Source organism: Polypterus senegalus, chromosome 18, assembly GCF_016835505.1.
Source record: "Polypterus senegalus isolate Bchr_013 chromosome 18, ASM1683550v1, whole genome shotgun sequence".
In the NCBI taxonomy this organism is placed as follows: domain Eukaryota; kingdom Metazoa; phylum Chordata; class Cladistia; order Polypteriformes; family Polypteridae; genus Polypterus; species Polypterus senegalus.
The window spans coordinates 40089583-40107162 of NC_053171.1; the positions used below are offsets into that span (position 1 = coordinate 40089583).

Genomic DNA, 17580 nt, shown 5'->3' on the forward strand with positions numbered 1-17580 from the left:
AATGTTCAAGTACCTGCTTTGGCCACATTTTAAGTTTTTAAGTAAAGGACATATGTTTTTAACTGGACTCAAAAAATAAGGTGGAAAGTCATGTTTAATACATTTTCCATTTTATATAACATTTAATGTGCATAAATGATAGATTATGTGTTTATGTATGTCATAAGCACTAACAGCATGTGAATCTGAGTTGATATTACTGTTGCTGGCAGATCAGGTGCTCCAAAGGGAATATATAATATAGAACAGCGGTTCTCAAGTTCCGTCTTGGAGGCCCCAGTGACTGCAGGTTTTCATCCCAATCAATTTCTAGGAATCATTCCAGAAATTACAAACCGCTTGTGCTAAATATTTACTGAACAATACAGGAATTTTTGTGTCAAAGGCATAATATTTCATGTTTTGCTGTTAAATATGTTGTTCATTTTACCTTTCTTTTTATTTACAGTATGCCATTATTGACAACTAGGACACACACAGACAGACCTTTGGTTCAGCTCTGTTTTTCCTTCTGCTGTGTTACTGTGTTAAGCACCCCACTCTCCTATCACAGATTTGTTTATCACTGCTGTTCATTCAGCCGAGGCCCTGTGTCAATCACTACAGTTGTTTGTCACAGTTGTTCTTACAGCCGAGTGACATTGTTGATCAGTGTCACTCTCCCAAAGTTGACGTTCAGCACTTCACAGAGTTGTTTGTGGTGACTCCACCATACTATACCTGTCATCCACGCCACGCATCCTCATCGCTGTCTGCCGTGAGAAGAACATCAGCCACAGTGCACATTTGTGTTGCCAATTGCAATGGGGTGCGCAGCCATGTTGCTGCCAACCATGAGAAGGACCCAAAGCCAAATCCCATGGCCAAACAATTCATGGATAATGGCATGTGTATCAGGGCATAAGCTCATGATTGAGACCAAGATCAGGCCTTAAAGACCAGAGGTGCACAGGTTTTAATGTGACAGACCAATAACCCTTATCTTGTCCTATATCAATAAGCACACAAGAGGGTGACACAACGTAGCTGCCCTTTAGCTGTCAATGTTGTTTGTCCTGGTGTCTGCTATATTTGTCATTAATTGTCAGTATTTGGAGTCAAGTAAGAGAGCAAAACAATCAAAAAGAAAATGAGCTGTGCATCTAAAAATCAACAGAAATACAAATTTCTTGAAAGAGTAAATTCAACACTAATGCACATTTTAAATGTAAAATAAAAAAATAAAAATGACAGCTATTTAAAAAATGAGATGAATTAAAGGTAAAATTGTTTGTGACTCATTGTGTAAATGGTTGGAACAAAAACCTGCAGCCACAGTTGGCCAAGGGAGACTGAACTTGAGAACCACTGTCCTAAGTTCAGCTTTCCTTGAGAAACTGCAGGAAAGAGGAGTGAGACAAAAAGGTTGCCTCCATAGAAAAGCATATAGTTGTTATCAGAGGGAAGAACTTCAAGAGGAATATTCAGTGGTAGCAATTTCCAAGCGATATCTGAAGGTACTTCATAACATGATACATAGAGAAACAAAAATGGAAAAAAAATTGTATACCAATGTGTCTAAAAACTGGATGGCAAATCAAGCAGGTCAACAGGATCTTCACTTCCTGCTGTTGTGTACCCACCTTGTCATCTTGTAGTGCAATTAAGTTAACTAAGTGGGTATGATCGCTTTATGTCAGCACAGAAATGACTGCTTCCAGTGGCATTGATTTTTGATGGGCTCAGTGCAGTGGAAGAACACACATACATAGATAGTGGTATGTAAAAAGGATGGAAAGCTAATTGGAACTAGAAGAGGAGGCAAGGTGGGACAAAACAGACAAAGTGGTTCACAACCAAAAGCCAAAGCAAGCAGCCTATCTGAGAGCTTGAAAGGTCAAAAATGCAAGATCCTGTAAAAAGCTAAGAAGTATAAAAATATCCATCAATGACAGTGCCTGTGCAAGTGAGGAGCCTGCACTTAAACAGTAACCATCAGCACTAAAATAAGTCTCAGAGAGCTGAACAACAATCCAGTCTTTGGACAGTGAGAAAGAAAAGAGGGGATAATGGCCATTGCTGAAGATGAGACAGTTAGTATTTAATAGCTGACAGCAGAGAAAGGATTAGCAAGTCATCAGAAGTCAACCAGCCATTTGGTGCTTAAAGAAGTATTTGTAGAGCCAGCAAGAATGTGGCTCAGATACAAGAATGTTCAGTTGAAAAAACATTCAATTAGATGAAGGTTTGTATTTCACTTATGTAAATAAGCAGGGATACAGGGAATACAAATTAAAACCAAATGGAAAAGATTGATTAGCTGTCTTAAAAAATGATGGATTTTGTTTTGTTTGAAAAGTTTGTCAGTTCAGTCATAGGCTTTAAAAAGAATGTCCAAAGGGGTCAGCAAACTTGGGGAAAGTTCCAGTTTTGCTGCAATCTGATGGGGGAATACACTTCTGAGTCTCTTATCTACACTGCTACAGATCGCACTCTGATGCCAAAAATGAAGTCAGTCATCAGGCCTCATTGTGCCCATTATACTTATAGCCTCGTGCCAGTAAATTCCAACACAAATATTTGATTTATTGAGTTCACCTTTGTGTGCATCAGTAGAAGTAATACTGTTACAGCTGTTCTGTTGGTCATAAAGGGTATTCACAGTTAAAACATCACATTAAAGATATTGGTGGGATCGAAGTTCTTGTTCCTTTCTTTTTAGATACTGCATGTCATTGCAGAAAGGTGCATCAGTGTGTTGGGTTTCATGCATAGTGATTTCTACTGTTTTGGGAACTAAAATCGGCCCCAGAACTACAAAAAATAATAATAAATGTGTCCAGCATCCAAAATATCAAAAGACTCAGTATATAAAAGGTAGCAAAATGCAATATTAAAAAGCTGGGTTTTACGTTGAGATTTAAAAACATTCTCACTTACAGGATCTGTTCAAAACTTTTTAAAAATATGGCAGAATTTAATCAGTAAAATTTTAGAAAAAGCTTTTATATTGGGGAAAAGCATACTCTTCCTTCTTTGCTACTTTTAAAGATTTGCTCTGGTTTTTGGCTCTGCTCTCTTTCTCTTAGGTGAGGGTTGAATTTGGTTTTTTTAAGTTTGACTTGATAATACGGAATGTTATTTGCTTCAAATAAAATCAATAAAAATATTTAAAAATAATAAATGAATAGATAAAAAAGAGGGTGAGGTGCAGACACAGGGCTCCTGTGGGCCCGCTACGCTAAGAGCTCTGTCACCCATAGTTTAGAGCCTGTGCAATGGAACATTAAACAACATGGCGTCAGAGGAACTCATTGAATGTAGCGGGGTGTATGTTTTTTACTTATTAAAAAGGAATACAGATAATTTGGGGACAGACCATGAAGGATGTTAAAAACTAAAAGGTGTAGTTTATAGTGAACAGGGAGACAGTGTTGGAGCAATAAGTTCCCAGGGTTATGTGAGGACCCATGCTGCTGAATGTTGTACATTTTGTAATCTGTTCAGGATCCAAGCAGAGACACCAAACAAGACTAAATAAAAAAAAAGCCTAAATAAGGGTCTCGGTTACGATATCAGAGAGAGGAGGACTCACATTTACAATTTGTTTGACAAGGAAAAAAGCTTTCAAAAGGCACATTCATCTAGTAAATCTTTAAAAATATCAAACTAAGGAAAACATAAAATTGACTAGTTTAAAAATTGTGATTCCAAGGTGCTTTATGTGAGATGACCAGCTATGGTCTTTGTAGGGTTTGGTTCAATCTTTTATTGAGTTTTTTATTCATTTGAGTCTTTTATAGATGAACTACTGTTAATCACAAGTTAAAACGACCTAAACATTTTGAAATGCTCACTTGTGGCTCACTTTGTGAGGAATGCTTAAATCTGTGAATAGATGAATGTATCAGACTGCGGTGGGCTGGTGCCCTGCCCAGGGTTTGTTTCCTGCCCTGCGCCCTGTGTTGGCTGGGATTGGCTCCAACGGACCTCCGTGACCCTGTAGTTAGGATATAGCAGGTTGGATAACAGATGGATGAATGTATCAGAATTGAGACTGCTGCAAAACTCCATAGAATAACAACACTAAGCCATGAAGATAAAAGGCTTCAATGCGCACAATGGCTACAAATCACAGTATAGGTCAAGCTACCTTCATGGCAAGTATTACCTTAAATCTCAAGTAGTAAATGAAGATGGAGCCAAGCCTATATTGTGAAATGGTGGTTTATAGCCTCCTGCACATGTGATAAATGGCATTTTTACGAGGCTGGTCAATCAGTGAGCAATATGAAGGTGTACTTATTAACACTCCTGATTTAGCCCTCTAGATCCACAGGTTGGCTCCCAAGCTCAGTCATTGTTAATGTGGTTGAGTGAGTCTCACTAAATGCATCAACATGCTCGATATTGGACTGGCAGCCTGTCCATGGCTGTTAGCAGCTTGGTGTCTGATGATGTAGTGTAAATCTCCAGCTCTCCATGACCCTTTGTGGACTACCTTGATTCAACTAACAGATGGAAAGAGAGTGCCAATGATGTAAAGAGAGAGGGACGATTACAAACAAAATACCAAGCTGTAGTACTGTAGTGCTGTACTCAGGAGGCTTCACAAAAAGAGTAGGAATTACTGGCATCATCAGGGCCAAATCCTGCCCAGGTGTAAGGTGTCTGAGGTCATAATCCATTCTCCAATGCATTTTTTGTCAGTTATACACAAATTATGTAGAATATATCAATGATAGGCATCTATCAAATCAGACATGCACAGTACGTTTAAAAGGGACAGGTGCCGAACTGCAGATGAGACAGGTGGCATCCATTTCAGCTCATTCATCATTGAAGCGACAGATCTTGGTATTAATGCACTTCTTCAGACATTTTCATAGATGTTTTAGATATTTTGCTAGCTAACTCACTGTCTACTGAATTGTGAATGTCACTTCCTGGCCAAGCAGTAAAGGCTACATTGTTGGGTACAGCCACTGTGGGTTTTCATGAGAAAAAAAAATATCTAAATAACTGAGCTTACTTGTTTGGAGAGGCGATAACACCAGGATGATGCTTGATGAGTCCTTGTCTTGCAGAGACTTACATTTGACTGATCTGAAATGACTTAATGTGTGTGACATGAATGAGTGGGTAATTGAATGAGAGATTGTGTCTTAGAGGTCTGCATTTCTGCTGCAATCCCATGATACCCATGGGACTCGACTCAAAGTATTATGGTACAGGACTAACCCTAAGAGTTGTGAGCAGTCGTGGGTAGATGGACTTTATTCATGTGGACAGAAGCATAGATGATGCTAAAATGGCCTTTTGCAAAAGCAAATAAACTATCATTAGTATTATAATTCATACTGTTTTTCTGTACAAGTCATGCAGTTGGAAAAGAAGAAAAAAACAATATACATGTGTCTATAATGCACTGGTCTCTCACTTTTAATAAAAAAAAAAGAATTGTTACAGCCATTGTGGTGCGTATGTGTAACAGCTTGTAAAGGCACATGCCGGACATTGATTACTGGCTGGACTATTGTAGTTTTTCCCCGCTGTTGTAGAGTCTCCTGTTTTAAGAACCCACTGAACCTGTTGTCCAATTCATGTCCTTTTTGATAGGGAAAACAGAAATGCAGTGTAACAGATGGTGGCCAGCGCCATTACCCAGCTGGGACGCCTCTATATTGGAAGGACAGGGGAAGATGACTTATGAAGGACACTGTCTCCCCCAGGCTGTTATTTGGCAGCCCCCCTGGAGTGCAGAAGCCCCTCAGGGTCCCACAGGGTTATATGGGACTTGGTATTGGTCAGCTCAGCCCTGTTGGGTTCTGGGAATGCCACCAGGGGAAGGTGAAGGAGCTGCAGTGCCCTACTTTGGGCTTCCATCACACCTGGGAGTAATTCCAGATCTCCCTAACAAGTCACCTGAAGTAATCTTTAAAGGAGCCAACTGCCTCACAGAAACGAGCCAGAGTTGGGAGGAGTGGAGGAGTGGAGGTGAAGAAGAGAGGGAGATGAGGAGGAGGAAGAAGAAGAAAAGTGCTGCATTGTATACTGTGCTTGGTGCTGTACTGTGCTGGAGTGGGGAGAAACGAGAGAAAAACATTTGCCACTCTTAATAAACGTGTGTTGTGTGTCAGCTTGTGCTGTTTCTGTTGTGTCAGATGTTTGGGGAGCTGTACGCCCCCTGGTGGTTCACCGCAGTTACCAGCGGGATTGAACCTTTAAGGGAGTTGGAGAAAGAGGGTGAAAGCAGGACAGACCTTTAAGAGCACACAGGAATGGGATAAAAACGTGTGTGTGTGTGTGTGATGTTGTCATTGTTATAGCAGGGCATGTCCCAAAGTGTGCTTGCCAGGTCATGTCTATTTTATGACCCCTGCTGTATTGTGTTTCTTCAACTGTGTAAGCCCTCTAGTCTTATACTCCGTGAAGAGCTATATATAAGGGAAAACTTGATATAATTAAATAAGAAACAAAATCAGGCTTTGATTACTGAGAAAGAGTACTTTAACAATAACAACAATAATAGCAAATGAAGGCATGTGTCTTTTACCGGTTCAGTATGGTATCCCTAACAATTTTACTTTAAAGCAACTGTACTCATAAATAATATACATGAGCAGCTCTGAACTGCCCTTACACGGGCCTATACTGCAATGTAATAAACGTACATTCAGAAAGTGTTATCAATCTGTGACATTCTCCTCCCTTTAGTAAGCAGCAGGTGCTGCTTGGGCCGCTTTGTGACTTTTTAACGATTCTGTTTCACAGTTAAGTTCTTTCCTGGTATTTTTAGATGTAGCTATTAATTTCTAAGAAACATTTTGCTTCACTTTGCCAGCTGCTGATGTGCACATTTATTACAGTATTACAGATTACTTTTAATTGCTCACCAAAATATTTTTCAAAAGTCATTGAATAAATAGAAACTTAATGCTTGTTTTTCTTCCAGTAACGTGATTAGACTGGAAGACAATAGCAGGATGTCATTATTATGTAAAAATCAACTCCACTGCACAACACGCAGGTTCAGTCCAACAGGCTTCTTAAAGTACACAGATGACTCTGGCCACGTGGCAGGCCATCCAGGTACAGCTTAACACATCATTCTTGGTGGCACATACACATCACAATATTAATACTACTATTGTTACTACTATTCAGCTGAACCCCCAGGCTCAAAGTGTTAAATAGCTATCTTTTATTAACTTATTCTCTCCTAGACATTGATGAGTGTGTTAATAAGACCATCTGTGGCAGCCATGGCTTCTGCGAAAACACTGATGGCTCCTACCACTGTGTGTGTGATCAAGGCTTTCAGAACTCTCCAGGGACCTCAGCATGTGTCGGTATGTATGAAACAAACATAGCCATGGGAGTTTTACTCATTCATCTGTACATTTTGTGCGGTTTGTCTACTGTTTCTTAACTGTCATACTTTTCCTGGGCACTATACAAAGTTTCAGCCCTAGTCCAGCCCTGACCAAAGGCTTGTCCACTGTACTAAAGGGTATTTGAGAGCTGTGAGCTGTTTCACTAGAAAATAGACATTTAATGTACAATTGTATTTGTTTGTGTCCTATAAACTGCACATTTCTAATGTGATGGCCTAACTGTACTCCACAACATACTGTGCTCAATATGGAAGAATGTTGCAAGACAAAATCTAATGAAGAAGAAACCATGGAAGTTCTGATCATTGAGGATCTCCACCTCTTCTGTTCTCACTTTGGTATGCTGTCTGTTCAGTGGTCTGTTTTATGCTTTGCAGTCACTAAATGAATCTATCTTATCATAAACAGATATCAACGAATGTGAGAGTTTCACTGCAGTGTGTGGCTCAGCTTTTTGCGAGAATGTAGAGGGGACCTTCTTGTGCCTCTGTCCCTCTGACAATGAAGAGTTTGATCCCCAGACCAACCAGTGTCGCAACAGGATCATGACAGGTAGAGGAGGTCTTTTTCTAAACTCTGATTATTTCCTCTGTGTAGTGAAAAGTAACATTATTCATAAATTTGTTCAAAAGCTGAATACTCTGACATGAACCCTTGTTCTGGTGATATGCAGTACGAGAAAACCACATTTTTGATTTTCCTCTGTTTCATCCTTTCATGCTAACGCTAATCCTCCTCTCTTTCTAATTTATACTGTCTAATAACCTAATGACCATACATAATTGTTGTGCCATGCAAACTATTGCTCAGTATTTTTGATTCCTCACCTTAGCAGATGCTATAGCCATAAAAACTATTAAGTGTAATACACAATAGGTTATCCTAGAACAAAGGTGATATTATAACATATTAAATGAATGTAGGTCAACACTGAATTTCTACTAAATTGCTGTCATGCATAGAGGTTGTTTGGTGTTTTTTTGCAGTCAACTGATTAGAAGTGGCTGCCTTAATTCTACCAAATAACGTCTAGCAAGGTAGGATCACATGGCTGATGAATGGAGCAGCATCATGTGCTTCTTCTGTAAGTAAGAAAACAAAATATGTCTCGGTATAAGCATGGCACCGCAAGAGATTAACCCCACAGATCGAGAGTCTGGAAATCAGTTAACAATAGCAATGCAATAAACATCAGCCACCACTGCAGCTTGGCCTTAAAAGACGCACTTGTGGGCCTAAAACTGTAGAATTCAAAGCCTATTCTGCCATCTTCTGGTCATTGATTTTATTACATCTAAATTTTACATTTTCAATGTTCATTTCTTTGCTTACCTGCAAACCCGAAAAACTGCTGTTGCTACTTTCTTACTTTCATTTACTTATCTTATTTTAAATTGTTTTACTAGTGTCATGGGAGTGCATTGACTTCCCTATATTATTTTAGAAATTTGTTGATCTCTCAACCTGATCATGGCCAGTTCTCAGTCTATACACTCCTCCCTTTAGTTTTCTTCCCCCTCATCCCAAAAATGTGTATGTTAGGTGTGTTCTCTTATCTGCAGTGGTCTATTACTTTTGGTTCCTGCCTCATGTCCAATGTCTCTGTTTGTCTGAGATTGTAAAAATTAATTAAATATGTTCTAGTCTTCATTAGTATTGCTTCCTTGAAAAATAAATACACACACCCCATCATCAATCTGATTTAATAGTATGTAAATATCTTTGGCATGTGCCTTTTACAAACAAAGTAAAGCTGTATTTAATTTTATTCTTTAGTTTTGTGGAAATAAAGAAATAGTGATATTGCACTTATTGTATCAACATCAAAGATCGTGTTAAACTCACCGTTTGATCAAAACTTCTACAGCCTACCTTTTGTAAAAGACACCTGAAGGAGGTTGTGGACAGGAATGACATCTGGTCTCAGCTCACCAAGAACTTGTAATGTAAAACATAGATTCTCCAAACAATGGATGGAATTAAAATTGGTGGTCAATAAACAAAATAAGCAGAATCGTTCATTCCTTTAAGCCACGGGTGTCAAACTCCAGGACTGGAGGGCCGCAGTGGCTGCAGGTTTTCATTCTAACCATTTTCCTAATCAGTGACCAGTTTTCACTGCTAATTCACTTTTTTCCCCTTCATTTTAAGAGCCCTGTTAGAAGAATTCAGCCCTCTGAATTGATTCGTTTCCTCACTAAATGGCAGCCAAACAGAAATAAGGCATGAAACAAGCCAACAGATGATCAGCTAAACTGGGGCTTCAAACTCCAACCAGTTTCTTAATGAGAAGCTGATTCTTGCTGTTAATTAAACCCGTTGTTTAATTCCATGACTTGTTGCTGCTCTTGTTCTGTCACAGCAGACATTTCCAAATCTGTTGATTTTCTGTTTTTCATAAAAACGTTGTCAAAATGTTTAGGTGAGTTGAGAGATCAGCCTTACTGAGACCTTCACCTTTCTTTAGTTTCAGATATTGTGTGATGGGCACAGGGGAGCTGGTCATGTGGTGGCTTGTTTTGTGTCTCATTATTGTTTGGCTGCTAATTAAGGAAAAAGAAATAACTATGGGGCCCGAGTCAAGTTAATTAAAAGAAGTAATTAGCAGCAAAACTGGTCACTAATTAAGAAGATGGTTAGAATGAAAACCTGCAGCCACTGCAGCCCTCCAGGACTGGAGTTCAACACCCCTGCTTTAAGCCAAGGGCCATCACATACATTTTACCTGAGGCCAAATTCTCCCCAAGCAAGCCCTGACATAACTCTACCCACACCTCACACACACATTAACAGGCACACATCCTCATGCCTTCTTGACATTCTCATCTAATCAGCTACCCAATCACATTACACACATTAAGTCAGTTCAAATCTGTCAAAATTGATATAATTTCAGTATTATTATTATTCCATACAAGATCTCAATCATTTGATTGAATTTTTTGTCAAGAAATTTCAGAGTAGTTGAACCCAATCACATCACTTCTACTGATTAGCTTGAAATTAATATTCAAATTTCACCTAACTCATCAAAACACGTTAGCTAGGAAAAATGCCTCCATCAAAATGCATTAAGAGGAAAACAGATATAGAGAATGTCAATGACAAATGGTGTAAAAAGTATATCTTTATAATACCAGTGTTCCAAAATACACAGCTAAACTCTCTGGTTCACAATGTAACTGTCGTTATCAAAATAGAGTCCACTGTGGGCACCTGCCCCTTTGCTCTAAGTGCGGCTCTCTAGCCATTGGTAGCTCTTGCTTTTGATGGGGTACTCCTTTGCCTACCCCGCTGTGAGGTGCTCACTTTACAATCAAAGCCACAATTGTGGAGTTATTCATTTTAAACGTTAAGGCATAAACTAAGGCGAGACCAAAGAGGCAAATGTGGAGTAATTTGTTTGATTTTGTTATGAATCCTGTCTGCACATGACTTATTTTAAAGACACCTAACTCGTATAGATTCTACATAATTTTAATCCTTCTATATAAAAGCGGTCGGGATTGTCCTTCCGTCCCGTGAGTGCTACGCAGGCGTGGAGTTTCACACACGCCCTGTCCATTTTGCAATGCACGATGGGATTTGTTGTTTCGTTTTTCCAGGTAAAAGATGATTTTCTACTCCAGACTGTGCGATATCTTCTTCTTCTTTCTTACTATATCAAAGCGGTCGGGATTGTCCTTCCGTCCCATGAGTGGAAAGCGTAGCGGTATTCCACTTATCACAGACTTACTACTTGCAGTTTGCGGTACGAAGCGACATGATGTGAGCAGAGTTCTGGTGCTCCCATCGTTCCCTTGCTTTTGTGCGCGATGCGCTGGAAAAATAGACAAAATTATGTCTCTGGAAATAATTAATGTTGATGGAGTACAAATGCCTCACCGCGTAGTAAATATCAGGGGGTTCAAAAGGGCGACCTCAATATAGAAAAAAAGTTTACATTTCATCACAAAAATAACAGAAACTATGAGTATTAAAGTAATACCACTCAAATGCAATATAACCAAATTAATGAGTTTGTATAAAATATCAAATTGATCTACATATTGAATTGCCTTAAGAAGTGGTCAACTAAAAAGTCGTCGCCTTAAAAGGCGGGTCAGCCTAGTATAATTTAAAAAATGTGCTGGAAGATGGCTTTGGAACAGAGCGTTTGACATACAGGTTGCTAATTGATGATCCTGGCTCAAGCAAACCCCATGCCTCTTCTATGTCATCTGTGTTTTCCTTTCAAACATCATTTTAAATTCACAGTTATATCTCAGTTCTTGCAATGTCATTCACACTGGAGTTTGTAATCTGTACGTCTGCCTCTATTTACTAAAACACTCTACTCCCAAACATACCTGAATAGTGCAAAAGTATCAAGAAAAGAGGCCACTTCAGATAAGAAATCAGCAAGAATCAAACAGAAACTCTCCTGAAGCAGCAGAGCTTTATTTAAGGGCCTATGAATGAACTAAAGCTTAGCCTGAAAACATGGCCGTGATCACTGTAACTAGGAATGCGAAGCAGCATAAAAATCATAAATCATATTTTAAACTCAGTATCATCTGATGTCTCTATGATGGGGGCAAGCTCTTTGTAAAGCTTTTTCCATTGTTTGCATTGTTTCTTCATAACACACCTGTTTCTTTATGTTGTGCACCTTCTTTTGGGTGTATAGAAGAGCCCAAAATTCCCAAAATACCTGGTGCACACCCAGCAGGAGAAGAAGAGAGAAAGGAGTGCTACTACAATCTGAACGACCCCGGCTTTTGTGACAGCGTCCTGTCAGGAAACACCACCAAGCAAGAATGCTGCTGCACTGTGGGTGAAGGCTGGGGAGACAACTGTGAGACACACCCGTGCCCCATTGTGGGAAGTGGTGAGTATAGACTGATGATCCTTCAGATTTTAAGAGTTTTACATACTTAGAAAGGAATGTCAGGGAGTGGTGTGATTAGAAGATAAGTCCTTCTTTAGGGCAGTGAATGAACATCTTAAAGAGTGTTTGGTAAGATAAACAAGGTTAATGGAGTAATTGTTTCAGAAAGCATCAGGTGCTTTCCCACTGCAGGAACTTTGTGTTTAGGAACCAATAAGTTTGTGTCCAACGTAGGCCCTTGGCCACTTGTGGTTACTGGACACTTTTCACACTACAGGACCTGAAACTTTTATGCAATGTATGTGATGTGCAAACAAGAGTGATACGGTACAAAGTGAGGCATATTTGGGAATTCATGGAGAAGCACACATATCTTATTTCTTCAATATGATTGCAAGTTCATAGGGGAGGTCATTGCTTTGATGCATTGCACAAGGGAAGCAGTTGTGAAGAGTGGTGCTCCCAAGGTCCAAGCTAGCAGTTGATGTGTACAATGTTGCCAGTGCTTGTGATCAACCAATCAGCACAATTCATCACCTGAGCCCCACCCGCGATAGTTCCTGGTTGATTGAAAAATACTGTATATACCCTGGAGTAGGAGCTACAAAAAAGGACCAGGAAATACCTACCTTTGATGGGAATGCTACAAAAGTCCCCAGTTCCTGAAAAAAGTTAATGCTGTGAGAAAGAGCCTACGGACAGCATTCTCTCTTGAGAATATTACTTCATCATTTGGCACTGTGTTGAAAGCCTTCCTGGAGAGAAATCATGAGGCTTGGCTTTTTCTTGATCACTGGAGTGGTCTTGAGGTTTTTCTTGGGCATGCCCACCAGCCTGAATATTAGAAATGTGTCTGTAACACAGCCCAAATGTGTGCCCATGAGTGTTCCCTGCAGTGAAATGGTATCCTTTCTTGTGGTATCAATGCATTTATATATCCTAGTGACCCCCACCTAGAAAAATTACATTAAAGAAAAAGGGTGGATGGACAGAAAGGATATTTTATTACAATTCAAAGTTACTATACTAAAGGTGATGCTTAGGGTCATCAGAGTTAAAATAAAACATTTTCCTAGTCGCTGTTTTCAGCACCTAAAATGCTATGCAGATGTCACTGTAGACAACTAGACAAGGTTAGTATTAACACAATTGATTGACTTTAAAATGTTATCATGTTGTTTGTTCTTTTCCATAGCTGAATACAGCGAACTTTGTCCAAAAGGGAATGGTTTCCTTGCTGTGGATGGCAGTGCCTTTGGCTTAACACATCCACTATACAGCGGTGAGTCTATGACATGTCTCGAAAATGCAGACTTCATACAGCAACCCCTTGTCATTTTTGGTTTGCATGTTTGTTGGCATTCTTCATTTTTATGAATGGGCGACATGGTAGTGCAGCAGCTATCTCTGACCTGCAAGTTCTAGACTTTGATTCACGGTCAGGGGATTGCATGGAGTTTGCATGTGTTCTCCATGTCAGCACTGGTGTCATCCAACTTGCCAATGATGTACATGGACAGTAGATTGGTGACTGAATTGGTTCTGTATTAGTATGTCCGTGAGTGGGACCCATACTGCCAGAATATCATGCAGTCTTCTGTAACCTTGAATTAGAAGAAGCGAGTTTGGAAATGAATGAGTGGATGTTTTTACATTAAGCTGCCTCTGCCATTTATCTACCCAGTTTAGAATTGTATCCCAGACTATTTAAGGTTTGGTCACCATCAAGGTGTCTGCTGATTCACCTATCAATATCCATGTTGCTCACAGCATCACCAAACTCTTTTTTCAGAATGTAGGCAGATTAGAGCAGGCATCCTGATGGCTGTGGAGGTTTTTCTATCCGTAAATCTGTTTGTTGTTTGCTACTTTAAATCTTTGCTGTGTCTATAAACCATGTGTCTAGCTGATAGTTTTGCCTGTTTTTGTTTTTTTGCTCTTCCTTCTTTTCTCACCCATTAAAATGCAGATGCTGATGAATGCTTCCTTTTTGGATCTGAAATTTGTAAAAATGGAGTGTGCATAAACACAGTCCCAAGATACAGGTGTATCTGTCGTGATGGATTTTACTATGATACAGTTCATTTGGAGTGTGTGGGTAAGTAGTCCACAGTGCAGAAATGAGCACCACGCGTGCACCCCAGTAACTCATCTAATGAAGCTGAGATACCAGAATGGGCCACTTTGAAAAGGGTTGTGGTTTAGGCACACTGTCAGCAAATAAGGGCCAATTCATGTGAAGAATAAATTAGTAAAGTACTCTGCTTCAGAAGACCAGTGCCCGTATTTATCAAACAGCTCAGAGCAGGAAAACGGTCCTAAAGGGCTTACAAATCTCATGCAAACTTGGTCTTACTCATAGGAACAAGCTAATAGAACGTTATCAATTTACCTAATTTAGGAAACTACTCTTAACTTGAACAAGATTTTGGAGAGCTTTTGAGCTGGTATAACTTGCTAGGAGCTTCCAGAAGAGGGTGTTCAGGCAGAGATCGGCACACACATTTAGATGGAATAATATTAGTAGCGTGTGATCACTTCATCTACACCAAGAAGACATGTGCAGTCAGCTGAAATGAAGGTGTTGCTCATGTGAATTTTTTAGCCACAGGTAAAATGAAACTATGCAAAAGCTATAATTTGGGTATCACCCAACCAACCATTGCTCAAATTTTGTACCCTTACAACGTGTGAGGTAATATGCAGATTAACACATTTCCCCAGCACTCCACATGATGTACTGTTCCAGAAAGCTGCATTCGTGCAAATTGCTGGTTTTCGTGGATTTGCGGGTGTAATTGACAGCACGTACATAAAGATCATTGCCCTGCGTGTGGATGAGTACGCCTGTAAAACGCACAGTACCAACACACAGGTGTTCATGTATACACAATGTATTCTAGTAGCCAGTATATTACCCTGAACATAAGCAAGGCTGGATGGGTGACTGACACTGAAATGTCACAGACGTACAATGAGCTCTGCATTCTATGGACCTTTCAAACATTTCCTGTATACTTTACAGGCCTGGGAGGGCTCAAGAAGACAGGCAAATACTCCCAGGGCACTGGATAAATAGACCCTCCTGAGAAAGATAAAGGGGGATCATAGAGAGAGGCACAACAGGCAGCTCAGGAAGACAAGCGGAAATGCTGGAAGAGTGAACACAGCTTCTTAAACAGCGCCAGAATAGTTATGGCTAGTTTCAGTAAATGTTATTTTACAAGGTGTTTCCTGTGGCCAGGAAGGTGATTCTTAATGGAAGTACGACTGTAGATCATTAATATTGTTAAATAATCACACCCATTATCAAATCTGTCTCATTTTGTGTGTGTTTCTCTGCCTTTCTAATGTTGGTGCTCGTTACAGTATTATTTGTGACAGTAATGGCGCACTGCACAATAACGTGCAGTGAATACACTTGACTTGAGCATTCCTAGTTTTCATCCTCTTCCTCTGTACGATTAGCGCTCGTTTGCTCAGAGGTTGATGCGCCTGTTGCTTCTTGAGCAGCTCTTGTTTTCTCCACCCTAGCGGCCCGCTGCTTCTCTTCTTTTGTCGGCATCTTTTTGCGTTAAAACTGATGAAGTTAGTTTTTGTGTTGCAATTACTTAGTACGTTTTCCTTAATTTTTCACAAGTTGGCACTTAAGTATTCAATCTGCCTCAAGAATGATTTAAGATATGAAGAGGTAGGGGAAGTGACGGCGAAGGTGGTAGGGATGGGAACAGCGCCGATACGCATGTGCTGCACGGCCGCTACCAAGAGTTGATTCTACAATAAAATAAAAATAAAAAGAGGATTAACCTTGGAGGTCAGTCATTACCCTGAAAGTGGATAGTAGACGTCACGTAGTATATACGTACCAAATTTCAGGTCAATAGTTCAAATGGTTTGTGAGCTACAGGTGATTTAAAATCCTGGACAGACAAGCGAATGTTATATATATATATATATATATATATATATATATATATACTGTATATATATACGGTGGCGTATTATATATAAAGATGTTGTTGCCAAGTGGCCCAGTTCAATGCATGATTCTGTAATACTTCATGAGAGTGGCATAAAGTTTTTATTTGAATGTAATCACATCCCTATGAATATTATTATTATTATTATTATTATTATTATCATGTTTGTAATGAAGTCATAATGTTAGTATCAGGAAACTACAAAGCATCATCATGATTTCCCAGGAAACTACAAAACGCCTTCATGGGTGCCATTATATCTAACGTCACTCATTCTCAAACATCAGCTCTTAGTCCTCGCTAGGAGGGGGTGGAGGACACTTCATAACATTTTTTCATATCACACTCTGGGGTAGAACAAATTTTATCTTAGACTTTTAGTGCAATTCCTGGGAATAATTCTGAGACGCTTGATAAATACGGGCAAACGTTGGTAAAGGATAGAAAGCTACATTTCCATCAACGCAGTTACATGCATTTGTGTAGAATGATGACAGTGGTCTTCAGAACTTGTGATACATAAAATTCATTATTATATTATACACTAAGTGATTTTTGCCCTTTTTTTTTATGGAGACAATAATGAGTGCGAGCATGAAGACGTCTGTGAGGATGGGGAGTGTGTCAATACACCCGGTTCATATAACTGCTTCTGCAGTCCTCCGCTTATTCTGGATGTAACTAGGAGACGATGTGTCAACTCCAGCTTTACCACAGGTACTGCTCTCCATGTACAAATCTGACATTTTATCCTTGCACACTCTGTGACAGACGTGCTCTTACGGTGCTCTACCACCTGTCAACTAGATGAAGATTTTGTGTAGCTCTGCAGTTTAATAATATCCAGCATGCCATTTGGCGTTCATATTCTCAAACACTAAAGAATGAGAAGGATCCCAATAATTGTCATCAAGGGGTCCAATTCGAGTGTCAACTGCTTTAAGGTTGTTCTTCAGTGCTTTGTCAGAAGCTTTAATGTCAGCAGGAAATGGCCCGGTTAATAGACATGTTGAATGTTTAATATAAGAGCCATACCTTTTGAATACCAGAGTATTCTATTCTTTAACAGACTTGGAAGGAACCATACATCTGGACATCTGCTGGAAGGAGCTGATTGATGGATATGTGTGCTCGGCCCCCCAACTGCAAAGGCAGACCACGTTTACAGAATGCTGCTGCATGTATGGTGTGGCCTGGAGTAATAACTGTGCCCTCTGTCCCACACCGACCTCAGGTGAGAAAATCTGAGAATAAACCTTAGACTTTATGTGCAGGTGCCACTTATTTCTTATTGAATCCTGGACCTGTAATTTATTTACAGCAAAAAAGTAATGTATATAATTTAAATCTTTCA

General features: G+C 39.6%; 2 protein-coding genes across 3 annotated transcripts in view; one reads left to right on the top strand and one right to left on the bottom strand.

Annotated features, from left to right (window-relative positions):
• Positions 1 to 17580, top strand: part of LOC120519151 (latent-transforming growth factor beta-binding protein 2-like) — a 389450-nt gene that overhangs the window by 363312 nt on the left and 8558 nt on the right. For both annotated transcript variants that reach the window (XM_039742299.1, XM_039742300.1), the window contains exons 30-36: positions 7206 to 7331; positions 7785 to 7928; positions 12046 to 12246; positions 13442 to 13528; positions 14216 to 14344; positions 16803 to 16943; positions 17296 to 17460. In XM_039742299.1, the coding sequence (XP_039598233.1) occupies positions 7206 to 7331; positions 7785 to 7928; positions 12046 to 12246; positions 13442 to 13528; positions 14216 to 14344; positions 16803 to 16943; positions 17296 to 17460 (993 nt within the window). The remainder of the gene's footprint in view (positions 1 to 7205; positions 7332 to 7784; positions 7929 to 12045; positions 12247 to 13441; positions 13529 to 14215; positions 14345 to 16802; positions 16944 to 17295; positions 17461 to 17580) is intronic.
• The window catches only part of pomt2 (protein-O-mannosyltransferase 2), a 69221-nt gene that overhangs the window by 2741 nt on the left and 48900 nt on the right, over positions 1 to 17580 (bottom strand). The window lies entirely within an intron of this gene.